The 27,514-nt window shown below is 41.3% G+C and overlaps 2 protein-coding genes and 1 non-coding gene across 5 annotated transcripts; 2 read left to right on the forward strand and 1 right to left on the reverse strand.

Moving 5' to 3' along the window:
* Positions 1-333: 333 nt before the first annotated feature.
* Positions 334-18,403, reverse strand: LOC145228328 (FYVE, RhoGEF and PH domain-containing protein 2-like). 3 transcript variants are annotated; one of them, XM_080093350.1, is made up of 14 exons: positions 17,981-18,403; positions 15,641-15,874; positions 11,219-11,510; positions 4,868-6,023; positions 4,585-4,680; positions 4,349-4,497; positions 3,854-4,043; positions 3,617-3,781; positions 2,549-2,698; positions 2,160-2,332; positions 1,675-2,011; positions 1,453-1,599; positions 1,160-1,303; positions 334-1,083 (listed from the first exon to the last, which is right to left on the reverse strand). In XM_080093350.1, exons 1-14 carry the CDS (start codon positions 18,378-18,380, stop codon positions 793-795), a joined length of 3,924 nt encoding a protein of 1,307 aa, XP_079949476.1. In that variant the 5' UTR covers positions 18,381-18,403; the 3' UTR covers positions 334-792. The 3 variants fall into 3 exon arrangements, with proteins under 3 accessions (XP_079949476.1, XP_079949477.1, XP_079949478.1); XM_080093351.1 differs by lacking the exon at positions 17,981-18,403 and adding an exon at positions 16,207-16,544; XM_080093352.1 differs by lacking the exons at positions 11,219-11,510; positions 15,641-15,874; positions 17,981-18,403 and adding exons at positions 7,065-7,321; positions 7,386-8,284.
* LOC145230784 (small nucleolar RNA U13) lies at positions 3,150-3,258 on the forward strand. Its single transcript, XR_013860772.1, has one exon. It is a non-coding gene; the product is annotated as a small nucleolar RNA U13 (small nucleolar RNA).
* A 2,919-nt stretch (positions 18,404-21,322) lies between the features above and the next one.
* On the forward strand, positions 21,323-23,873 carry LOC145230296 (transcription elongation factor SPT4-A-like). The gene is made up of 4 exons (XM_080095683.1): positions 21,323-21,475; positions 22,363-22,469; positions 22,995-23,050; positions 23,114-23,873. The coding sequence occupies exons 1-4, from the start codon at positions 21,398-21,400 to the stop codon at positions 23,239-23,241; spliced, it is 369 nt and encodes a 122-aa protein (XP_079951809.1). The 5' UTR covers positions 21,323-21,397; the 3' UTR covers positions 23,242-23,873.
* The last annotated feature ends 3,641 nt before the right edge of the window (positions 23,874-27,514 follow it).

Consider the following 27,514-nt stretch of genomic DNA (forward strand, 5'->3'; position numbering starts at 1 on the left):
CAATAATCTTTATTTGTAATAAACAAGATTTTCAAACGACATGTTAATGGTGTGTAGTCAAATTTGAAATAAGTAAAGCCTAAAACCAAGAGCATAGGATATTAATGTAAGCAACAGAATTTATTTGCAGCAAAACATTAAACTTGTTCAACATTGTATGCTCTACTGCGCCATCAAGTGCAGGTTTTCGCACGGAAACTGAAAATCAATTGTTTGGTGACAAGAAACTACACACAATTAGTCACTGTGTTTTTAAGCCCAGTGTTTGTGGTGTAGCATTTTTGGCAGCTAGCTATGCAGATCAAGTGTACCTGCCTGTCCTGCTTCTGATAATGGCTGTAGTCTCTAATTTATTGACAAACAAAAAGTAGATCGGCATTTAAAAGTAATACAGTGATCGCAAAATACAAACAAACAAATGAACAATACGATGAAGAGCAAAATGCGGTATTCGGTTTAAAATGCTTTAAACACGTATTTCAAAGCGATTTAGAATGGAATGATACACAAAAAACAGCATCAGCGTAATTTTAATGTCTCACCGATAAAGCAGTACGCGAAAATGTGCAGACAATTTTCTATGGAACTCTATGGGGTTTCGTGTTAGGCCTCATCACTGGTTCGTGAAATGAACAAGTTTGCTGGCCGTACCGCAGCAACAGTAACAGTGAGCGGCACATAACACGCGCAAAATTATCAAAGGGTTTCGGAGTCTGGAAGGACCCAGGATCTTCCGAATAGCAAGTGCAATTGTCTCAAACAAAGCGCAGTGGCAACACGCAAGCACACGTTCTAGTCTGATGACTCGTCGCCACTTTCCATTGACGACTTGTCTTGTTGTGGTTCGTTCTTTTCGTCAACAACGTTCTGGCCAAGACTAGAAACGTCGGCACTTGTTAGGTCTTCGCCTTTACTGCCCTTTTTCAAAGCGTACATCCACCGGTCCAAGACTACTCGCTCGGCGCTGGCTAAGTAAAGGACTTTTCTGGCTTGCGACAACTTAAAGCAGTGTTTGTGGTCGTTGTTTTGTATTTCCATAACCTCGTAGCCAGGAAGGGGCAAAGTCATCTGCGCGCGAACGTCCTATAATAAATTAAAAATAACTATTAGGCTAAGTTCCATACGTTTTCCGCGTTTGTGAATGGAATACAATTGCTACCTGATGTGCACCGTAAAAGTACAGGCAAAGTTCGTCATTGGGAATCACACACCAGGTTTTGACCCAAGACTTTTTCTTCAGGGTCTCGGAGAAAAATAAATAGTTGGCAATCACGCTGTTTGTCGAGACTGCATCAGCTTCAACCTTTATACACAGAACAACAATAAATATTGCCTCCAATTCAAACTATGGTATTTGCTCTTCATTTGTTGCGTAGATTTTAATGAATTATATTATCTATTGAAGTGAGGATGTAGAGAGTAGAGTAGTTAAGAGTAGTGATAGATAATTACCTCAAGTACTCCTCTTTTCTCACCATCCACAGCGTCCGAATGTTGTTTACCGGTGAGTTTGTTAAAGCACGTGATGCACACCTTTTGTCCCTTGTCGGGCTCGTATTGTAGTGTAAGCTTATGTTCCGAACACTCAGAACATACAACCTTCATTAAAAAAAAGATTGAGAAATTCGTTCCACTTTAGACCAAAGCTATCTGCATTAAGTGATATATACATACCCTTCCGCAGGCTCTGCAATGATGTCGCCTCCTTAGAAGTTTGTTGAAGGGTTTTTGGCAGCACATACACATCGTGACTTCGTGATCTTTGATCCAACGTGGCGCGCGCAAGCCCAAGTCCACATCGTCAATTAAAAGTTGTTCGTTGCCGCCAGCATGGTGAAGTGGACTTGCCTCGGCTTGACCGTTCTGTGGTGGCGATAGGGTGTCTTCAGTCGAACTATTCTCCATGGGTGAACGGACGCTCGGGTGTTTCATAAACGTTGATTTTCTCTCTACATACTCGTTGACCGCGCCCTTAATTGCCTCCACCCAAGTATCCTTTTCTTCTGGTGTCCTATGACATAATGTTTCGTTTAATAATGGGACCTTTCGCTTAGCATGCTAAGATGAATATATACATACTGGGATCAGCCCTGAAGCGCAAATTCAGACCAGCGATCACGGCATATTTAAGCATGTGGATTTTTCTGTGGTATACTTACGTTGTAGCGAATTCCATGGACTTTTGAAGGCCGTTGACGCAAAAGGTGTTCTGAGCTGTTGGATTTTTAGCATCAACCACTTGCATACCTTCGAGATCTATTTTGGCTGTGATCTTGTAAGATTTGCCTTGCAGTCGGTTCAAAGGTGTGCAGCACAATAACATGTCACTGAACTGAACAACAAAATACAACATGTTATTTAGGTAATTGCGACATGAAAAAATAAAATGTCCACAGAAAAGTAGTACTTTTAAGCTATTTGCCACAAACGAACAACTCTTAGGAAAACATTAATATTTAAGTTATACAGTGTTATTGTTCTGTAGGGGGATTGTTTGCCGAACTACTAATTTGATTCACAAACTGGATTGGCTTCAGTCGTTTCGTACCAAATAGAGGTAACGTTCGTATTTCTCCCCATTCCTAGCAGATATTTTGATGATTTTTCCTTCCTTGATCAGTTCACGCGACACATCAACAATGTCAAAGTTGACGTCAGCAAGTCGGTTGAAAACGTTGACCAGCTTGTGGAATTTGTCCTAAAACACAAGGAGAGGTTAAGCACACAAAACAGGCCAATAACTGCGTCACTTTTCTCCTGTTTCAAGAGCCAAGTACCAATACACGACTGATACCCCAAACTTTTCGAACGTGCTGAACTTATGCAGTGACAAAGGTTAACTATGCTGCCTCATTAAGTATTAACAATCAACATTCCAGTAGCCTAATTGAACACGCGATTATGTAAACAATGCATGACTAACTAACACAAATTAAAATACACATTATCATGTTAAAACGTAAACGTACAATATTTTATGTGTTAGCATCCAACTGAAATCGTTTGTTTGTTTAAAACAAGGCATACAGAACTGTTACAATGGCTTTGCTTTAGCTCTACAACAGGCACGAAGCGTGTTTGCGTCTGGTCACCACAAACGGAAAAAAATTGCGTAGGTTCATATCGTAAATTTTTCCTTTTTTCGCTAGATCCTTCTACAAGGTCAAACGGGAGTGATGATGGGCTAATCATGCCTTTGCATGAGATGTGTCAACCCAACCATCTTGTTACGCATATGGCACACAGCACCCTCTGACCCTATTCTCGCTTTTAATCAACAAATATTGAAGGTAATTAGCCTTAGACCCCGAAAACAATAGTGTTGCATATGGTCGGTTGCCTTTCAGGCGTCTATTATGACGTAACAAAACTATTCGAAGTTTTTACATTTCTGAAAAGTGGATTTTACCACAAGAGAGCAAATTTAGACCAAACTCGGAAGTTAAGGGTGGAAGGTTTTGGCGGATTTAAAAAAAAAATTGACGAGATATAAAGCAATTATTTGGTGATTCAAATCGCTTTTTGTCTGATTTAATTCATTTTAAACCGTGATCTTTAGTGTACTGGTTAACTGTTAGCCTAAGTAGGGTGTTTTTCTTGACGAAGTTTTACTTACTATTTTTTTCATCGTTTCGTTGGAGTGCGTTGCTGCTACGGAAATAAGCTGCAAGGCAGTTTGGGCGACCGGTCGTTCTTCAGCGTCCTGTGGCAGACGTTTCAAGTAATCCTCCAGCAACATTTTGTAGCGTGGAACCCGTTGAACAGGCCCGAGCATGTGGTGCTGAAAACACATTCAAAACCGTTAGACATTTGCGTGCAGGCATTTAATTACACACATCGGTCGCACTTTTACCTGCAGTGTTAGAAAATTACATTCCGGCAGTTTTTGTATGGACTTTATAATGGCATCAAAGTCCCGGGATTTTTCCGTCCATGTTTTAATGGTGTTCATGGCTTCATCAAAGTGCTGCACGTAAAGGCTGTACATCTTAAGGAAGGGCGCTGCCTGTGCCATGATATCACCGATCTTAGGGTTGGTTTCCCTGCAGGATGAACATCATGGATTTACGATCAATCATTGAAAAGTTGGTGTCGTTCCGTGACAAATGCCACAAGTTTAAGTCCCTCAATTAACCTGTTCAATTACAGGCCCAAGCCGCGCTTTGAATCAGTACTGTACATTAGCGGCTGGCGCTTCAAGGTCGATACCGTCTGGTTTACTATCAACATTACCAACACCACGACTATCATTATAACAGGCGCGCCGAACGCTAAGCGCTCGAATTTCGAACATTACTTCAGGTGTCGGGGACAGCACATTATGACATAACTCTTTCACTTAACGTACCACTGCTGAAGTCGTTCGCGCAGCTGCGGCAGGAGAAAGTTGCTGTGAAACTGGTAAATAGCGGGAATGTGGCAAAATATATTGTTGACCATTCCTTCGGGCATGATGTGTTTCTGTACAGCCGCCTCCATAATGCGTTTGTGGAAGACCTGGAAAAATGTTAAAAGCACTTTGCACGGGAATCCGGAAGCACGAAAAATCGTTACCAAATTGTGTGTGACTTAAACATTGCATACCTGATCGATGAGATGAAGAACAGCCACGTATGACTCTTCAGTACTTAGAAGCTCTTTGGCAATGTTGTGTAGTTTGACTTCGTTTGGTTCTTTGAGCTGCAAACATAACAAATATTTCAGTGAATAAATTGTTGTTGCCTGGCATAATTTACAAACATTCGTCAAACATAATTGCCGGCTGACCAAAAGGACAGAAATATATCAATGTTTGTCTAAAGCCAGCTATTGCCGTTTTAAACAACTGCATAGAATATGCGTTTTTAGGTAACTCTCAAACACTTACCGATGGGCTTGGGGATGCGGGCAGAGCTTTGTTGGGCGTTCCCGCATAGCTATCATTGTCCCCTTCATCACTGTTGTCAAAATCACTCCAACTATCAGCACTTGGGCCATGATGCAGGCTATTGGGTCGAGACGGAACCTCAAGCGAGTCTCGAATGCTGGAGACAGCCGAGTCAGATGAATCGGTCTGGTTTTTGAGTGGTTTGAGTGGTGGTACTGGGGGCGCTTCGCTATCGTTGACTTCCTGGGCAATTTTATCGTATTCTTCCAAAGGATTGAACTCGCCCGACAGCGACGTAATTCCACTGTACGTTCCAATCGAATCGGTAGAAGTCTCCGACGGTGCGTCACTTTGTGGTCTCGGTTTCGGTGGCACTTTGGGTAGCGCTGGTCTGCCGTTCTGTTTAGGTCCTGTGTTTCGCGTATCATCTAGCGTCTTCCGGTCATTGCCTGGACTCGGTAAAGGCTTTCGTTTTAGGTCAAAATCACCTTCAGTTCTCGAACGCTCACGCCGGAGCAATTTAAGCGTCGTTGGCCGAGGAGTGTCATCGTCGTCTTCTTTGATTTCCTCCGACGACGAAGAGTTGCCAGGTATTGGTGTGTGCGCAGGAGTGTTCGGTGCACTCACGCTGTTCAGGGCCGTTACTCGTTTTAACTCGATAAGCTTATGAAGCGAACTCGTTCGGCGTCTGCCCTTCTCGCTGATAGACTCAGTCACTGGAAAGTTGTCTTCAATAAGCTTCTCGTCGCCCGGTGATTCCATGCCGAATATTGTTGCCTCTGTTGTTTGCACCACCAATGGTGATTGCTTTGACGAGAATGAACCTTGAGGGGTTATCTGATTCTCTTTGGAAGACGAACGCCTCACAGCATTGTTGAGGAACGAGCCACGGCGTCTGGTTTCCTCATCATCTGTTGAGGAGTCGCAGGATCCTCGCTTCTTCATTCGTTTTTCGCGGGCGCGATCAGCGTTGTTCCTCAGCTTGTCCATCAGCTCTTTCTCATCGGATTGAGCCTTATCCTGACACGGTGCAACCTCGTCGTAGATGTGTGTGGCATCCGTGGACTGCTTGCTGGAGATGGACGCCTGGTCAAACGACTCGTCGGACCATGAACGACGGTGGCGTTGGAAGGCTGGTGAACTGCTTCTTGGTTGCCTGCAAAAGCATCTTGGTTGATACAAATCCTTCTAACCAATTTGCAAATTTACATGTACATTTGAGTCCCCTATTGGTTACAGTATAAGGCAGTGGTATACTTTTTCAGGTAAAATGCTGTGCCCTTGTACCCCGGGGATGATCAACTAATTTAAGCGTTTTTATTGCTAAATATTTGTAGTTTTTAAAGGCCGGTCCGCGAGAAAACTTCAAATACGGTCCGCAGTGCAAAAAAGGTTGCCAACCACTGGTATATATAAGGTAACATTGGAACTGGTATGTTAAAACTTAAATTGAAAGTTCTAGTGGGGTTGTTTTTGTTTTTATGAACCTGTCCCAGTTCGTGCACGAAATGTACTTGACATACCGCGAACCGAGCAGCATAAAAACTTCTCCGCGTGGGAGTTTGCTCGCAACCGCAGACACAAATTGCTGGCTGCGAGTTTAATTATAGAAGTCTTCAATTGTCCATGCGGCAGATTTAGCACGACCAACTTATTGACGTGGCAGTTCGGTAGCTTCACTGACAGAAAAATACGCCGGGAATGCCTTGTTCTCCACTTAACCGTGTTTCAGCTGTTTTCACACGAAAATAGCTGTTTAAAATGGGTGCGCCCGCGTTCTTACAGCTTGTAGTAGTTATCAGGTGCGAACAATTGCGATGTGTTTGCATCGGACAATACTCGTTACATATTTCCCCACTCTCTAGCCTTGCAGCTGAATATGTCGCCCCCAAATATTATGAACAGCTTGCCGGTGACCATCGTAACTTGCGCGGATTGTACACAAACCAATAAGCAATGAGGAAGTTGTTGCTTGGAAGAGAAGCAATTTCGTACACGGTCATCAAGAGGCCAAGGGCTTTCAGTCATTAGCATTAACATAGCAAAATATGTCAGATATTATTTAAATAAAAGTGTAATACTCTGTTTAATATCTAATCATTATACACGGCAGGGTTCTTTGCTAGTATGCTCTGGTACTGTTTTTGTACCTATTATACGTTTGCAATGGGTCTATAAACAACACGTGGAATTTTACCTGCATGAACCACCAACGCACAAAATATTGCAACCGTCGCTGGTCTTCTTAAAAAACTCTTGTACGATCGAGAAACATGAGGCCTTTGAAGGCTTTTTTGAGCGCTTTTTTTTGTGCTCTCGCCATTTGCGCCTGCGTAATTTCCTTTCGTCCGTTTCGGGAACAAACAACGGCACCTCCGTCAAATCACAAGTCATGCTTAATTATATTAACTAATCAGGCACAACTAGTGTTTTTCTACTGCTTCAGCCAACAATCTGTGTGCATAACAACAATACAATATCAGCACAAAACCAAAATGCGTTTCTTCCTATCCCATACCTTTCTCAAATATATGCATTTCCTAAACTCTATGCGTTTCGAATCTCTCAACGAAATCTCATCAGCATGTATCACAGCGAACGGGCATAATTTCTCGCTAATTGATTCAAATTATACAAGAGCCACTTACGATCTAAACAACACGACTCATCTCGGTAACTGCGTCGCTCTATCGACTGTCAAAACACCAAATACCAGCAACAACATATTCACTCTCTACCTGTCAAATAACTGGATTCTAACAGCAGTATACCTCGTAAAAACGACAGATGACCACATGCATCTCTACTCAAAACAGCTGGCGCCACGATCGCATTTCTTGCCGGTGTTGTTGTGATTTTGGGTCTGGCGACTGCAAACTTTTTCGCGTTCCCGCATGGTGCCTATTCACGGTCAACAACTTTCGCTCGATTGGCAATTCGCTCGAAAAAGAAAACGGCGGATGCAACTCAGTTGAATGTCTGATGGGCCGTCTCGATAGTCCTGTTGACGCACTGTTATGCATACTTTTCTTTGACAAAACAACTGATCTTGTTCCGTGACCTCTGGCTGCTTCTAAAGGTTTGTCTATAACAAAAACTCAGTGTCGAAAATTCTCTATAGTACCATTACCACAACTCTGATACTTTGATTTGTAAGACTGGAAAAATAATACACAGCTGATATCACTGGTAAAACAAAGCACTGAGCTCGCTAATTCTTCCCTATGCAAACAAGATCTTGAAACAACCGACCTGCACTGGTCGGCCCAGTAAAACCGACAGCCCGCGGCCAACAAAGATCGTTTCGGGCGTTTGAGTGTTAATTGGCTGTTTCTCGCGTTCGTCGTTAAGTTGTAATTTTACAAAGATTTACTCAGTTCGGCGCTGCCAATATTTACTGTCGTCTTGTCTAAGCTGTTCGAACAAATATTTTTTTAGTCGAATTAAACAGAATTATTGGCGGTTTTGAGAACAGACACCACTGACAGAGACATAATCCAATTTCCGGATAACCCGTAGGTTTAATCTTTGCTTTGTTTCGTTAACTGTAAACGGCTTTTCTGTTTGCGTGACCTGCTGACGCCAACTGATCTATGACCACAGCAAAGTGAGCAACGCTTTGGTGCTAAGCTTATCGGGGCCCACTCAGCACTGGAGAAAAGATATGCTATCGTGCTAAATCAAAGTCCAGAATAGACCTTCCAATCCACTTAGCATGTAGGCTTCGCGCTCTTGGATACTCCACAGGGCTGTGGTATTGGCTAAAATGACAAAATCAGGCCTCCGCACAGGTTTAAAAACCAATTATCGCTTGATCGTTGAAGAGCAAACAGTCACCTTTTTTGTCTGTATGTAACGCAAAACTGTAAACAGTGGGATATTGTTCTAAATTTCGGCCTGATAAGAACACTGTTTATTTGTGCAATAATCCTCATTGCTAAACAGCAGACGCCCTGATCTTAGCGGAAAAATCCGTACTGTCGGCGCCGGTCTTTATCTCATCGAAGAGTAAAGTAATTAGCTTTTTGAGTTCGTCACTAGCTGGTTAACGCAATATGAACTAACTGTGAAGGGCTCTTGACGTGTCGCTAACTGGCGAAACATGGCACTGTCACATGAAACCCCGCGATCGAAAGGATCAGATCATTCCTCGGAATTTCGATTTTACGGCGATACTGAACACTGATGATAGGTGTCCTATTGAGATAATGACATTGTGGCAGGCAGCGTAATCGCCAAGCAGGTCTTTACGTTGCGTCTCGACGCTACATCCTTCCGTTCGCCAGAAGTCTGTGTCTCGTTTCACCCTGCACCATGCCCTATCTGACTTTTCGGCGAGCCGGCTACCCGCCAACCTTAACCTTAAAACCTAAACCACATGCATTTCTGATAAGAGTTATCTTCTAATCAATCAATCAGGCGCTTGTGGTTTTGCCTTCTGTTTGCAGTAATCATGATAAAAGCATCAATCGCCTGTCAATGTCAAACACAAGTCGCTATTTTTACACTTGGCGTTGACGTAATATAGCTACCCGTCCCCACAAGGCCCTTCCAAACCATAAGAGGATTAACGGGTCTATACTGACTAGATCATCGCATGACAAAAGCGCCGAGCAAAACGATACGCTTGACATGGTTTCAAATCTGTTGACAAACCACCAAACCCCGTTGAACTTTCAACGCCGACTCAGGAAAATCGCAAGGGCTCAAAAACTGGTTCTACGCGGAGTTCGACCGATTTTTTTGACTCATCAACATGTTTTGATGATCTGTATGCACTGTTCCCTAATCGTCCGACCGTCGGCGCCTTGCACTTGCCCAAGGGCGACGACGTTGCGCAATCGTTAGTGGGGATGTGGTATGTTAATCGCGCTAATGATAATGATTGCTTAAGGGATTTGGGTTGCCCGGTTCAAACTCCATACAACTGTACGGCACGCACGGTGTGACTTTTACCTATAAGGCCTCGCGCGCCTATGCTGTTATTTGTGGTCGATTCTGTCGACCTTTTCTAGGTTCAAGTCTAGAACTCGTGGTGGCCGACCGCGTTCGAATGCAGCGACAAGGTAAAGGAATGTCGTCTGGCGTGGGTCTGTGCAGGCGTCTTGCATGTTACGATTGGAGGTCGAGTCCAAATATGGTGGGAGAACCCATATACATTTCACTAACAAGCAAGTAACGCCATATGAACGTTCGAACGATGACTGAAGGGCCTGTACAGATTGCTACTCGATGGCTATACGCTACACCAGAATGACGCGATTACCGATGCGTCATCACTTCAGCGCACTGAGAAATGACAACAGGAACTAAATGGCCGTTCTTATAGTCACGTGACAGGTTGCAACACCGATTACTTCGCGAAATACGGAAGTAGGTGTAACTTGTTCAGGTAGGTTGTAAACAGATTGAGTTGACATTTGGATGTCTACATGTTTGCGTGTGCCCGGTGTGATGTTCTTCACACTTGTGCTACTGAATCACGGTATCTTGTGTTCAATGTTTTGCTGCATAGTGGTAAATGGCAAAGCCTACACTTAAGAGCCGGCGTTTTGTCGTGCATTTTTCTGTTACGGCATTGGAGCTCTACAACGTACTTTCAAAGTCAAAATTAAAAGTTCGACTTTGGCCCTTTGTCGCCTCACGTGGACGATTAGTGTTTGTTTAAAATTCGGAGCATTTGCTGATTAATCACCGCGTTCGGTTTCCTCATGGGAATAAATTGTTTTCTACATAGTAATTTTTAGTGCGCAATTGCAAGTGAAAATTCTGAATACTCGTTGCGTACAAAAGATTTGATCCAATTTAACAACACCTCACTAACTCAATTTCAATACACAAGTTAAGTCTCAAAAATGCATTTTGTAGGTGGTTGGGTTGTAAGATTTGAAACCTGTTTTGCAGTTCAAGCTTAGTGTCTCATTATCTTTAAAAAACATCAGCTTATCGAGACCTTACATAACCACACACAATTGTTACCCACTGTGATCTTTTAACAAGATAGTGTACGCCAGGGGTTCTTAACCAGGGGTACGTGTACCCCTTGGGGGTACGAAGCACCAAAGCAGGGGGTACGACATGCAGTGTGAAATTGTACACTATTTAGGCATATTTGTGAAGAACGCGTAACAAGTTACTTTGTTATATGTCTTTGACTGATTGTTGGTGTGCTGTAAATATTGTTGAACTTACAAGACTTATAAGTTATAAATACACTGAGTTTAATTCCTATTATTACAATTTTATTTACTTTCGTCGGCTATTGTAGACCATTGTAGGGGTACGAGAAAATTTCATGAAAGCTCAAAGGGTACGAGCGCTAAAAAGGTTAAGAAACACTGGTGTACGCACCTGGCCTGAAACTTCCCGGCTCCTCCAAACAGCATCGCTTTTTCTGAGACGCTTGTATTTGCGGTCATTGTTGTAGCTGCGGTTTCACTTCCGGATGAAGCCGAATCTGTTGTTTCGTTGCTCGCCGCTTGTGCTCGCGTTCTCTTTACATTGGTTTTTAGTCTTGGAGGCACCGCAGGTTGAGGTTTAGGAGGAGGAGGTTTATCGCGGTTTTCTGGTGACGAAGAACTCTTGCTGCTTGCCGTGGAAGACACAGATGTAGTTCTACTTTTCGTCAGACGCGTTTTAACCTCTGCAAAGTAGAAATGGGCTTATTAGAGACACGTTGTATACATGCATCTAGGCGTAGACATAAACTTGCGCTTGCAATACTGGAAACATATTGGCATTAAGTAACTAATATTTTTGTTTGAAGAATTTTATGCGTTTTACATTGGATGCATGATCTCTGGTTAGGTGCGTATTATTATGATGCCACTTCATTGGAAAATATTCACATCATAAACAAACAAACCAAGTGTGTGGGGAGTTTAAAAAATACTCTGAAACGTGTTGTTACAAAGCCTTGGATGTTCCTGTTTACATTCGACTTACGTGACTCAATTTTAAAGAAAAACAAACATATTTTTACGTACAACATTGGTAATGCAGCCAGATATACACTTGAACAGATGACACAACGTTATAGAGAGCCAAAACACTAGATAGTCACAGAACATTACTAATGTTATGATTCAAGTTGAGTCGTTGCTAAGTAGTCTAAGTATAAGGTTAAATAAATGACGCAATTTTATGTAGATGCCAAGACACTCACAGAATTGATCAACGTTGTGATTTAAAAGTTGTTAAGGCGCCAATATGGTTTTTGCGTTAAACTTTGTCACACAAAACATGAACGTCCTTCCATCGACCAAGGCTGTCTATTCAACCCGACTCAACCACATTTCCGCGACACCAGTCACGTACAGTGTAACTGCGTGTTCTTGCTGTCACCACAACTTATGTACTTACGAAGCATCTCCCCTAAATCTTTGACACTTCACACCTTTCTAGTGTTTTGTGGTTATGACAGAATCCCACCCTGTCAGTTTGAGAGGCGAGGCTCAATACATAACCTAAACCGTGTCGAAATGTTGTTCCCTAATTTGTGTGTCACGTAGAAACAAGCCCTATTTCGCAGGGAAAATAGAGGATGGGCCATAATTCTATTCTCTACTTTGAAAAGGCTAAGTACATCAAGCGAAGTAATTCCAGATCTACATTGGTTCGACTGGGAATCACGACTCTTGCAAACAAATTCTTAACGGTTTTAAACCCCTTATTCACTATATTATGTTTTCGAGTATTTTTGTTTCAGGTTTTTTTTGTTTCACTTTCGGTAAATTAAACATGAAACCTACAAAAACATCTAAAAAGTACTATAGAATCTTTTATGTCAAATCCCAACTTCCTTTAATTACTAGTTTCCCTTTCCTTTGGCCCAAAACACGCTTTGGCGAGCACAACTTTATACTTTCTATCTAAACAACACATCAGCCACGCACAAAGAACTGTTAAGTTCCTTAGCTTAACATGCAACGGCTAACAGGAAGAGTTTGTGCCTGTGAAGTGGCCCACGTCGTGCCGTGAGTTCATCTTTGCATCTCACAACCAAATGGAGTGACGCGGTCGGCTCGTGGAGCCTCTAAAACACACTTCTGTGGCCTTTCTTTAAAACAAAGGGCCCCGAGTTACAACGCAGCACCCGTTAGTGTTGAATCACCATCACACAGATACGCGTGGGGAAAACTAGAGCTCGCTAAAGCTTCCGCGCTGGCAATGTAACTACATACACTAGACACAGAAGCACTTCTATACGGATGGCTACTACATAAAGCACATTGGTACATGCACATCCGAACATCATTCAAGAAAGGCTTTGTATTGTAGTAGTTTTCTCACTGAAGCTTATACAAATTCTGTCGCTAATTTATTTTAAACAAAGCTTCGTTTTCAGAGTTGCTTCTCATGCTATCTCTAAAAATATGAATAGTTAAGTTGCTCGGAGTTCTGTATGGGAGGGTCGTGATCTTACTGGATAAGAGACCGCGTCGCTGGCCTGGCGGAAGCTACGTCACTCTGACGAAACCTCGCATGCTGGGACAATATTAATCTCACGCTTCCGTCGTTCCTGTAGATGCCGAAACGAAGTCATGCAAACAAAAAGTTGCGTTTCGAATTCTATTTTGAAATTACACGAAGACGCGTTTAACATAATTTTTGATATAAAAGTCTTGTATTTACATAAGGACCTATTTTATCGTTGTAGGTTTGTGGCATGGTTTTACGTCAACAGTTCGTAATTTGAGTTTTGTTTTTAATTTCTGTAAAAAGCAAACAAACAAACAAACATACATACAAAAACGGTTTTACAACAGGTGGTTAAATGTGAAGCTACTTATAAAGACCAAATACATGTTTTTCTGTTAAATTAATACACATTTCAGTGTACCACAGTAAAAAGACCGTTAATGCGAACCAAATATCATATTTCTATTCTCATGGGAATAGAATGAAAGCGCCTTGTTTGTAGTCGCAATTCTTTCCGCGACGGTAAAGTTTATGGTTAAATTCGCGATTCGGGAATTTGAAACATGCTATGCCACGGTAGAACAGCCACATTGGCCAGGATAAGCTTAAAAACAAAAGTCTGACGCCCCAAGGAGACTTTCACACGGGCCTGACAGTTTAATTCATCAGACCTAAACGAAATTCTATCCCTAATTTTGGCAAGTCAAGTGCCCGTTACCGCTCCATCGCCTATGTAAGCAACCCGTTGTGAAAGAGGGAGTAAAAAAAAACACCTTTAAATCACTTTCGTTTGATTAATCAAGTCGGGTGCTATGTTTTGGCTGTTAAAACATCTTAGATTTATTCAATAAATAAAAGATCTTTGTTTTTGATAAAGCAATATTCCAAGTCCTTTTCCGTGTTTCTAGATATGTAAATCACTTTTAGTTTCTTAACTAACAAAAATTTATACCATTTTCACAAACATATCAACAACAACTTGGCAGGTCTAGCAGTCAGAATGTAACGTCACCCGCTTTACGTAACATTGTTTTTGGATGCGACCAAAATAACTCTGATTGGTTTCTCGAAGAAAACTTTCCACATACCAATGTACATGGAGCCAGTCAACAAACGCAATCCACTTCCGTGACATTACTTGCGTTCGAGTTTTGTTAAATCGAGGCTAAATTCGTTTTTAACACCGTTCTATGCTGACAAGACGCCTTCCATGTTTGCAGGGAGGATGTTACAACTCGTTAGCAGCAAAAACAAACCGCAACTGATGTACTGACGCCTTGCTGGGTCCATTAAACGCCAAGGATAAAATTGCTGTGATTTGCTATCTTATATTATTGCTTGTAGTGTCTAATTGTTTTACCATTGGCCCCGCTAGTACAAAAATGAACTTTTACAGTAGCACACAGTATGAATTCGATTTGTAAACGCAAATAAAGGTGTTTTGTCCTGCAGAGAACACTGTTTACCTAACAAGTAACAATACTGTAATGAAAAGCGGCAGTAATGGCACTTGTACTTTTGAAAAACAGTTTTATGCTTTTGTACTTGAAAGTCTAATACAGTGGTTTTCAACCAGTGGGAAATCATGTACAAAAGATATTGTAAAAGTTAATGGCATCTAAATTGTTAAGTTTTACACGAATATGTAAGGTCATGAATCTGATTATTTCGTCACACAGTTAAGTGTTTTAATCGAATAAAGACCGTAATTGTCAATGTAGGGCACAAACATCATCACAAAAAGGGGAAAAGCGAACTTGGTGATAGACTTTAGGAGGTAACTACACGTAAAAGGTTAAGAAACACTGGTCTATTAGCTCACACAGGAACAAAGTTGAAGCTTACCATGTCACAAATAAAGCGCTCTGTGCAACAGGTTACCCTGATATTTACTTTTCCGATTTAGACCCTAGGCTGCTTGTCAAATATCACGATTACAAATCAGTTCTAACATTACCCACGACTGACGCTGTGATTTCCTGTAGTCCGCCAACGACCACATGAACTAACAAGCTGTGTACCTTAAACGCCAAGGACTCGCAAAGATTACATGTTGGGCAACTTCTCCTACGTAGCTAGTCAAACATAAAATACAAATATTGGCGTGACTGTACTATTTTCAGGCCATGGTGTATGCTTTCAGCAATAACTAACTATGTAATGTTGGTAATTTGTCTACGAAAACCGGTGATAAATTTACCATAGTTCCTACTCACTACTATAGGCATATATGGTAAGTGGCATCTTATATAACCCAACATTGTAGCCTAAACAAGAATAGACAGACGTTGGAAATAAGGGAAATCACAAGTGCTATTTCATATGTCTGTTAACATCAATATCAATACTCACCGGTTTCAATTTTATTATCCCACAGTTTCTTTACTTCGACAAAGGTTTTGTGCAGGTGAGGGTCTGACATAGATCTTCTGTGTTTGGCTTTTCGACTGATGGCCGGTGGGCTGGGTTTCGTTCGATGCTCCTTGGCGGCCGAAGAACGAAGCTTGGGGGGCACCGCAGGCTTCGTCTTTGTCGTTGTGGTCGTTATCCGCGCTTCCATGGCCGCGATCACCCCTCGGACATTGACTGGTAAATAAGCATACAACAGTCAGCGCCTGGCTAACGAAACTACTCTTGATTTGCATTAGTCCAAGGCTGCTGCGTATGAATGCAAGTAGCGAAAATGCAGCCTCGGCAGAACTATAGAGCTCTAACACTTCGTATAATAGCCTTTGTTAAAATATGCTGCGTGGCAATTGTTTCATTCTTCACCCCATGACTAGTGTTGCATTTGCCAGTGGTGACTCAGTCGTACCCGAAATTACAAGAGCTAAAAGCAGAAAAAAAGAACGATGCAGGCGAACTGCCAACGTATGACAAGAATGCCAACATTATACAGCCTTCCCAAACGCCCGTACCTGGGTGTTCATAACGTTCTGCGAAAAATCCACGATGATCAACAAATTCGGCATCCACAACCACCAAGCTATCTGTTGGCTCAGCCATTGTGAAAGGCTGTTTAACAACACTTTAATTGCAGTACCGCTAGGTTTGCACTTTGCTCTGTCTGATGGAACAACAGTTCAGCGATATCAGCAACTGGTAAACTTGGTAGGTGCGCTAGTTTCCTTGTGCAGAGTTTTACAACTTTCACTTTGCTAAATAGACACAACTTCCCGTCGCCTATCACTCTTAGCTACATCTTTCGCATGGTGTATTGTTCGTTTTGTTTCGCCTCGACTAGCAGACTTCCTTGGTGTGATAAAAATATGTTTACAACGACCCTGCGCTATCATAACACAGGGTAGTAATCGAGGATTAACCCTTGTTAACGAATTATTGCGTCACACCGCTATCTGACTGTTGTCCGAGATGATATACACACTCATACACGTGATTGCGTCGCAACAAAATCGTCATACACCCGGAAGCGAGCGCCTTAACCAGGCAGGCTCATTTAGGTGATGTCATTTCCTAACTTTACGCTTACAAAGGCGCTCGCGGAATAGGGTGGTGTCAAAAACTGTCCATTGACCGTTTTTCTAAGAAGCTGGCCGCGTTTTTTTTTTCTTAGGCTACAATACAAGACTGTTTGCATGCAAATGCTGCGAGTCAAGAAACGCTTCGCCTTGTCTACTTAAAAGCGACTATCGCAGAATATGCGGGTACTGATAAACAAACAGCTACGTCCAATGTATCAATGCGATGCGTTGTGATAGCTCTAGTGCGCGTCGCATAAATACGGGGGCAGCAGCATACATACTGCCCACGATCCGTCCTCCACTATACTGCAAAACATTTATCTCTGATGTCGAAGTAATGTGTCAATTCAAAGCAAAACATACGCGGATATATGCATTGATCAGGTTTTCGCGCTACTGGTTGACTGAAATCCCCTAAAGATGACGTAAGCACCTGGGAACTTTCACTTTCTTGGGGCATTGGGGGTTTGTTAGGTTTAAGTCGATCACGTCACCTATCCACGATGTGTCGCGCCCCCGGTTTAACGTCTGGACCCTGGATGACACTTACGCGTATTTGGCACGTAGCCAGAGGTATGACGCAGCGGCTCTCGAATCCAAATGCCCTTATGAATAAACTCAACGTAGTCTAGTCTCATAGTACGTCGTAAAATATACGGTTTTCGTGGACTGCTGTTTTACACTATATAATCTAAAAATCGATTTTACGTTGTTGACTCACTAGTGTTGGGTCATAACGATTTTTATCGCCACAAATTGTGCCTTATCCACCCCCTGACGACTTAATGCAAACCCGATACGCTAGATACAATTTTCTGCACCCTGATGTAAACTATCGTTACATACCTTTTGATCTGATTGCCCAAGACTTATATTACTTTGTGCAGGTCGTTATCCCCGCCCGAACGTCGTCAAACTTGGCAAGTCGTAACCTCCACAGACAACTTTCAGTTTGCTGTGTACACCTCTTGGTCGTATGCAAAAAGCGGAAAGGGTTGCGTATTTCCGAACTGTCTTAGAAGCCCGCGTTAAGTTCACAACAGCAGAAGCCACGGCCGCGCAACCCCGGTTTCAATCGGTTGAACTATTGTTACCGACTCTATAACGCTTTCCTGTTTTAAGGCTACAAGGGTTCGAGATCAGGCAAGAACTGCGATCCCTTGAGAATATATAACCTACATTCCTAAGATTTTATGTTAATAGCACTCACCTTGCGAAGATCGTCGAGTCAGGTGGCGAACTCCAAGGTCTACTGATGTTGTCCGGCCATAACTAAATGTGGTTGCTTCGGACTTATGTCGCTTTAGAATTGACCTTGTTGGGCCAGTAGCAACTCCCTTAGGTTCTGTCTTCTCACTTTTCCTACGTTCGTAAGAATTGCGTTGAGCTATGGGTTGAACGTAAGACGGAATATAACTAGGCCGGGACTTTGCTGAAGTCTTCTGAGCTTCTGCCACAGCTTTTCCTGGTTGCTGCTCGACCCCGATTTCATTGTTATTTGCGTCATCACTAGGTTGCGGCCGTTCTTGCGCTTTTCTTTGTGACATCATAATGTCAGGATGCTTCTTGTGAGTAATTCCTCGTTGTACAGAAGTTACAGCACACGCCATGCGACGTATAGGTTGTGTCTAGGCTGTAAGCTGACCTGTAGACCAGACAAAACCTACCACGTTCCAATGTCAACAATGCCTACCTTCTGTTCCTCTTCGGCGACGCCTGTAAAACTGACGCACTCCCATTTACAACCCAGAGGCACGGTGAATCAGACACTATAGATAAAAAGGCAAATGAGCGTTTTTTGTTCACACTTTCGGTTCTTTAACGCAACCTTTTTGTGAAACTAAAGATTTTCTCGCTTTATTACAGATGTAACGTGCGAAGTTAGTTTTGTCTTTGGGTTTTTTTTTCGCTAAGCTTGTGTCGTTCAGTCGTGTGAATCTGATACAAACGACACGGTTTGATAGGAAACCTGAGTATCTCGCGGCCTTGAGTAAATACTTAGGTCACGTCACTATCCTAGCAGCTAACTCGATTGCGGAACTAGGCTACGGGCAGAACCTAACGACCTCTCCATCTGTCTATCTGCCTCACATACCCAACTTTTTGGCTGTTGTTATGATAAGCGCGATTGAAGAAACCGAACTACTTAAGCTTAATGCGGCACTTTCCTGTACAAAGCGTAAATAAAAGGCGTTAAGCGACGTTTGGTCTTGCATTAAAAACGACAAATCCTGATTAACCCGACAAGGCTGAGACGATTGATGGCTGATGTACGTACAGCATCGCAGTTAGGCCACTAAAGTGTTCCCAGAAGGACAGGTGCCAGTCCCGCAGAGGAACTCGTCGCATTTTACAATTTATAAAGCCACTTCACTTGTTCTGCCAATCATTAATCCAGACATTCGACATGAATTTACTTTGCCTGCGATTAATTGGAAGTTCAATAATGCTGGGTTTACCCTTGCCGAGGTGATGCATTCAAAACAACGGTTTCCGTAAGGCCAAACTTTTACTTAGGTTAGGGCCTATTGTTTGCGCTTCGCCTAAAAGTTCATGCCTTGAAGCGTTGTATAAGGCACTGGGCTTTTGACCGGTGAAATTGCTGCACGCAGCTCTTGTAATCCTCACAGTGTTGCATTTGGCCGTGACAAACTTAGCTATATGTACATACTTCACTGCAGGGCTAAGCACTAACGCTAACTTTTAAAAATTCCTACAGAACTGTCACTTTAAGAGTCTTAATTCAAACTGGAAGAAAGTTCACAAGCGTTTAGACTGGCGTGCTGCACACCCCTCAATTGCGACGAAGCATATCGCGTATAAACACAATGTTGCTAGCGACTTTTTTCCTCGAAAGGCGCATCAACCGACAACCAATAGGTCAAGACAATATTGGCCAAAGTCGCGCGTGCCTAATGATTCGGAAACTTGAAACCGTTAATCTTGTTCACATTCAAAGCCTTGTCTGCTAGCATTTGTCGTAAAGACGTGTCATTTTATCGTGAAATGATAATCATGGCACGACTGAGATTCATGCACAAGCAATAACAATAGAAGCCGCACGGTTTTCCAGACACTTCAATGCAGACGCGTTTTATTTTCAGATCGCCGTTTTACACACGATTTGAGTGCTAAAATTAAATCTACCCCGAAGAATTACTTGCAACGTGACGGTTGAGCAATGGGTAATTTACGCATCAACATAACAAAGCGGTCTTTTCTCACAATTTTACCCATCGTGCAGTGAATGCTATCATCAAACTAATCTTTACCCCATTTGGACTGAGGTCAGTTATGTCCTGCAATATTCATAATTGGTTTCATTCGGTGGCTGCTCAAAGTAGTAAATCTTTGCCGGAACATCATTTTTGAACGAGTGTGGGCAACATGAAAGTCACGTTTTTGTCGTTTGGCATGTTTTGCCCAGTCTCACTATCACCAAGGGAATTGTAGGCCTGTGCACTGTGCCAATTTGCCAATTACTACTTGGTCTCACTACGAATTTTAGGAAAAAATAATTCCATAAATTTTGCGATAACTTACCAGCGCAAGCAATTATATTTCGACTGTCGCATTAAATTTTATTGCAAAACATGTGGGTGGTAAAGGTTTGTAAGCTTATCAACGCTTCGGTAGTTACATGCAATGTATTAAATGGCTTTAAATAATATCAGTTCTACCGTGGTTCATCCTGTAGCCTCCCCATTTGCGTAAAGAAAGTGCAACTATGACGAAAATATGGCAAGAATTAAGTTCGGGCCCCAACTTCATTTTAAATATAAGTCGGTATACGTCGAGAACAGTTCGAACCCGACTTGAAACGTCTGGCCCAAATTACTAGCCTGATTGATGACTGTACTATAATCGGCCCTAAAATTAACAGCCTGCCATGCGACAGTGGTAACCACTGACAGTAATAAGAAAACAAAGAAACAAACAACTTGGTAACTAAAATTAAGGAAAGAATAAATGCATGACATGTAAGCGGGTCGTCGTCTTATCCCTCTACTCGTTTCACTCGACTTATCAGCAATAAACAAGACTACAGCCTAACTTGTGCAATAAAACTATAAATGCCAATACAGTTGGCGACTTATAGCCAAATAGTTCCTAAAATAGAACCTCAAAAATAAGTGCCGTCCTGCATAAAATAGCATAAATTTGTACAACCTCACTGACAAATGATGCAAAAACATCAACAGCTGGAAGATGCCAGTCAAGCGATACGACTGACTGTCAGCGATTTGCGACACGCGACATACCACAGAGTATCGAAAAAGCCCCGACTTCGTGAGAACTGAGAAGTCTGAGAAATGAGAAAATCTGAGATTAGAAGGGAAAAAAACTTTAAATGCAGTAGAAATAGAATAGAGTAACTACTTATTACAACAGAAATGTGTTTAGACTGTAACACTATAAAGTCGCGATGTTGTAACTTCTTAGTAAATTACTTCTCCTTCAAGGAAAAACCAATATAGTAGCAACAATCAAATTTAGTAGTCAGTGTGCTTTTTACATTTTTTCCATAAACTTCTTTTGTTTTATTTTTTTTGTAATGCTAACATAAAAATTGTTTGAAGCTGGTATTTAAAGGAAAACTGGGATAGAAATTGTTAAACAAAGCAAAATGGCAAGTGCTTCTATGGAAACTGTTCCAAAGAGTTTGCGGAATCTTCGAGCATGTCTGCTTTGCTCCCTAATAAAGGTATAAAGTTTTTCCATGCAAATTTTGACCTGTTTAAAAACAATAAAGGACGTATCGCTGTTTGTAGTGACAAATGTGCCTTGTGTTAAGCTGGCAACTTATTTTTTTATGTTTAAAGATTTATTAGGAGTAGAATTTTGCTGTGGCACCATGTGTTAACCAGTCTGCAGAGTGTGGCAGCTGCACGCGCAATTTTTTTTTTGGAAAAAAGTTTTTGCACGAAAATTTTGCACCAAAGGCATTTAATTCGCCTGTCTTGACCTCTTTTACTTGCTTTGTGCCTGCTAAAATAGGTATTGCACGCGAACTTATGGGTCGTGCACGCGCGCACGCGGGACATGTAGGTCCTGCATGCGCGAGATCTCGTCGGGAACTGCCATGTTCTGCAGACTGGTGTGTTAATATGTCTTCCAGCAAAAAATATTTGAAATTCAAAACTTACCGGTTAATGTATTTTACAATTAAGAATAAAAATTACGACATTTCTGCCAAGTACTTTGGTAACTTGATAAAATCGACCCATCACTGTTAAACAACAAAAAAATTTTTTTTATGCTGCAACATTATGTTTTTGTGTAGATTGCTATGTATGTAGTTTTTCACTTTACTGTGACATGTTGCTTTGGGGAATTAGCAATACAAAATCTCCACAATATGTTTGAAAATTCATTCGTTACAGATTTGTAGCCTTGAGTATCTGTTCAACTATTTTTTAAACAACTGCTGAAATTAAAGTTTGCAGTGGTACATTTACAAGCTATGGTTTAAATTAACTATTAATTTTTAATTATAACAACCATTTACTTCAGCACTCCGATTTGCCTTTGTCATGGTATGCATACTTCTTCAGTATGTTTATTCATGAATTATAACTGTATGTAATTCAGACAATTGATCAGTTTGAATATGATGGATGTGAAAACTGCGACGAATATTTACACATAAGAGGCAATCGGGAAAGAGTGTATGACTGCACAAGCTCCTCCTTTGATGGGTCAGTTCATAGTAATTTACATGAATGATAAGAGCTTTAATATATAAGTATATATATATAGTATGTTGGTAAAATAAAACATGCAAGCATGTTGCTGTTCTCAGTATCCATGTTTCACATTTATAGAGTTTTGCATTTACATATGACAAAGCTTTGATATCAACAATTTAAATGAAAATGAGATTTGAAAATAAAAAACCAGAGTCTGTGTATGTATTTTATTTTGTCAGACATGCATACTTATTAAGAGATTGTTTTTTGCAACGTCCTTGTAGGGCTAGTTTGTCGAGAAAAAACAGTGAGAAAATTTGTCTTTAAAAGCGGCTATAGTGCAAGTGACTGAAGCATGACAAATTGATTAAGGGATTGTGATTCACCATGCTAGTATATATATTTTAATTCTGTTTTTTTGGGACGATTTTGCTTCTGAGATGGATATAAATATGTAAACGCAAATTTATGTGTAAATAGAAACAAATCTTAAATATAAATGCTTTTCATGACCTATTCTCTTGTTTCTTTCAGAATCATCTCGATGATGATGCCCGAAGACAGTTGGGTAGCGAAGTGGCAACGTATCAGTATGTATTCATACCATGCAGAACAAAAAATCCAAATATATGTTTAAATGTACTTAATTGCAGGAAAATGCAAACCTGGATGCTATGCTATCAGTGTAACAGGAAGACTGCCTTCAAGCATAATAAGAGACCTTAAAGCCAGTGGCGTGATATACCGGTCACGTGACACAAGTCAGAAATCTACTGATTGAAACTTGTTGCCATTTAAAATTGCTTTGTTTGATGCGACTTATTTTGTGTGAGAGGCGTTAAATGAGGGCCTTGTGTTTCTTGAGCAAAACTGTTTTAGAATACCCTTTTTCTTTTTTTTTGAGTTTTTAGGTCGACTTTAAACTTCGTTAAGCTGGAAAGCGCATCTGACCATTTTTTGGGGGCAGCACACAAAAATATAAACGCACTTGCGTTCCAATATGCAACATGGTGGTTCACTACAAAATTAAATCCTGGAAAGTTTTTGTGGTTTCCCGCTACGTGAGTTTCGGACGTTTGGCGCTTTTTACGTAGTTTCACGTAAGCGTTAGTCGGTATATCCGCTTGGACCAAACAAAAACCTAAATACAGCATTCTTGTAAGACAACCGCAGCCCCTAGACGTGGTGGAGCAGTATTGCCTTGAAAATTGTTGCAAATATTACTATGTGCTCTAAAATAAACCTGTTCATATATGAACGAAAAATTGTTTTCACTGCTTGTCAAGTTGTTACTTGTTTTGTTTTATTATCCGCTTGGGGGCGCCGCGTTCACGTTTCCCTCACGGGATACGTGTGTCACTAGCAGTATCTGAAGAGCTGTCCAATAAACAGCGTGTTTTTTGGCACTAAAAACTGTGGGCTATTTGCTTTTTCTGCTTAGTGTTATTTATCTTCTTGGTTTCTTGGGCAGATTTGCTTATTGGTAAGAAAGTGGTGCGCGGTTTTAGTACAGGATCAAGGTATGATAAACTGAAGGTTTGAAAACCACAAAAAATCTGGTAGTCTTGATTCTCGCTCGCTCGCTAGGTGGTAGTGTGGAGTAACAAAGAAAGTGTAAATATAGGGTGAAATGTTTTGATTAGTTTTAAAAAGGTATTGTTAACTATATATAGCCTACTCCTGCAGATATTGTTCGTTAATTGCTTACTATTACTATAACAAAACCCTAAAGTCAGCGAACCAACCGTTGAAAATTTAAGGTCAATTTGTCCAGACGTCACGCACACACGTCGTGACCGTGAACTTCATATTTACACTTGCCCCGATCCAAGTACAGGCGCAACAGATTTGTGGGACAATGTCTGCTATTTGTTGAACCCTTTGTGATTTTCGTAGATTTGTTTGTTGTTCCCAACCGATGACGCTTGACAATCCATTCAAGATTTCCTGGAATCGATCGGATGATGTTTTGTCTGGATTTCCGGTGTGTTGTGTAATTTATAGAGGGACTTTTCAACTTAATATGCACAGTGACTGTTATGTTGCAAAAATGTATGAATATTAGTGGCGTCATCAGGCTACGTGATTGGGATGACGCCTTTATTGCTGTGTCACTATTAATGTTGAAAGTGTGACTTGTCAAAATGAAGGAGCTTTTTTTCCTAAACTGGGTAATTAATAGGAAGTTTAAACAATGTTTGTCAACCTTGCTGGAAAAAAATCCTTGCTGTAAAATAATGCTTAGTACAGTGTTTATTGTTTCACCCTTTTTGAGCTTGCCTTGGCTTCAGTGAAAATGCCCACAGAAGTAAATCGAATAGTGGTAATTAACATAAAATTCTGAACTAAAATTTACGACTTTTAACGCCTTGAGTGATGTTCTATGCATGTTATTTGATAGATATTTCAAACCACACTAAACCTTGACAACCTATATAGGCAGTGGTTCTTAACATTTGGGTAATTACTCCAAAACCGCTACTTTTTAGGTAATTTCCCGGTGTTACACTTACCCCTGGTACAGAACCCCTGGCTTAGTTGTTTACAACATTGCACCGCTTCTTAAGCTAATGTGACGCAGAAATTAAATAAAATAAAGAACATTTTATGAATATTTTATGTCCTACGTATCTTGTTCTTATAGGTTAAATAGGTTTTGTGTTTAGGTTTCCGGAGGCTTATGCAAGTCAGGAATCTTTTCTGATATATTTTGCGTTTTGCTCGCTTGTTTTCTTGTTTATTACACAAATGCCACAAACTATTGGCTACTGCTAAATACACCCCCTTCAATACAAATTCAAACAGTTTAGAGGTACGTTGATTTCGCTCGGTGAAAACACAATTACACCAAAATATCCACCTTGGCGGAAATTAGTTATCTAAATTCTAAGAACACCTATAGGTGGACCGTAGTGTAACTAGTAATTGTTGCCTAACAATTTTGTCTAAAAAACATTTCTCTGTGTTACAGCGGCTGTGTCCTCTGAAACAAACACAAATATGGTAGGAAAATGGAATAAATCACAAAATGTTATTGTGTTTTATATTGTTGGGTGCATTTCCTAAGGTACGCCACCTATAACAAATGTTAGTATTGAAATGTGCGTTGAGAGTAATAATAGGTTGGGTAACAGTAACCCACAGCAGAGACAGTTTTGTTGTTCACACCGACAAGGCCAATCATCCATGGATTTTCAATTGTATATTAAATGGTTACTGCAAAATGCTGATATATTTAGTTGATATTTTTTTCGTTATATACTCAGCAATACACCGGTAATGAGAAGTTACGAAGTGGGTAATACTGGGGAAAGCTTGCTTCTGACGACAGGAATGTAACGCCCATATTCTTTTGTGTAACTCGTGATTTATCGTTCTTAGTCGGCGCGATTTTAATAAACCTTTGATGACAGGCGAAAATAAATAAGAAAGCAACCCTCGAAAAGGGCCACCATGCCGATGACAATTGCTGTGTCTTGTGATCAGGCGCAACGCAAATAAAGTTCTTTTCTCCGTTTGCCGGCCGTACATCGCTTTCCATTCTCGCCATCACGATAAGGTCGCCGCAATGTTTTTCACATATTTATGGCACCACAATGCCTGTCGAAAATTATCACATCCATTCTTTTGTCAAGCGCCGCACGTTTCTTTGCCCTTCAAGCGCCGATTAATTGTGTCCCACCCGCGTTACGAACCCACCCGTGTTTACCTTGTGTTGGCTTGGCTCAGCGCCGGCCTTTCGTTTCTGTTTGCCTTGTTTTTGTTTAGCTGGGAGTGGCCGTTTGGCGGGCTTTAGAACGCGGCCGATCGCTAATATGCGCAACCCACTTCAATGCAATGACAAGGCGCGCTTTGTACCTCTTCGTAAACCACCAGGATTTTTGTACTTTTTCACCTGGGACAATTGCATCAATGATCTGGTATGTCCTATTTGAAAACAAGTACCATTGTGAAGAAGGTGCTCTGCAAATTTGCGCAGACCTTTGAGATGTCTCAATTTGATCAAACCTATCTTTAATCTGAATTTTAATTGGTTTGGTAATCTCTTTGTCCCTATTGTTGAGCTTATATACCTTCCTTAAGTGGCGGATAAAAACACACATAACCTGTCCACCTTCAGAGAGCTGTATGACTTGCCGTATTGTCCAAGTGCAAGTACATGGTATTATTTATAATGTTACTGTGCTAACATGCTCATTTACATACAAATGGAATGATTAATTTGATCAATAAACCAATTTTTTGAACTATCAAGGTTCACAGATCGGCCATCCAAATAAGAGTCACGTTTCTAAACATATAGGGGAAAATTATACATTTTTGAAATGCCCATTACCTAAAGACAAAAGGAGCCACTATAAGTAAATCCGAAAAATAAGGGTTGTTTCACCGCTGCAAAATACTTAAAACATTTCAAAAAATACTGAAAAACACTAAATACCGTTTGGGGACTCTTTTTACCCGTTTTTTATGACACTCTTTCTCAAATGCGACAAAGGTAGATTTCATATCCACGCGTTTCAAAGGTGATCATATAGGGATGTCGGATGGTGAAGCCGAAATAGTGATATGAAAACGCAAACATAGATTTGAATTTTGGTCTTTCCCACAGCTGGCGCAAAACCATAATTTATGCACTTTTTTTGTCTTTGACGTTCTTGGCTCTGTTTACGTTACAAGCAATGGCAGCTTAAAATGAAGAGCCTATCAATCTCCACCCTGTCCTCTCCTAGTGACAGAACAGCTCATACAAGTGGTTTCGACGCACTCATACTGGTAACAAATCCAGACCCTGGTCTGCCATGTAACCCCGCCTTGGCCTAGGCAGCGAGCGATAAGCCAACTTAGCGACCGGTGGCAGTGAGGATACGGAAAAGAGAGAGGAAATTTGGAGGGAGGGAGGGGATCATGCGGCACAAACAGCAGCAGTGGTCGTTCTGTCGTCAAGTGGTCTCCACTCCACGCGTGTTTGTTTGTCAACTGCCGAAGCGCCGCCAAGCGATAAATACAACTTGAACGAGAAGCCCAACAACGCTCTGCGCGCCCCCATCAAC

The sequence above is a fragment of the Phallusia mammillata genome, chromosome 5 (assembly GCF_965637545.1).
Source record: "Phallusia mammillata chromosome 5, kaPhaMamm4.hap1.1, whole genome shotgun sequence".
Lineage (NCBI taxonomy): Eukaryota > Metazoa > Chordata > Ascidiacea > Phlebobranchia > Ascidiidae > Phallusia > Phallusia mammillata.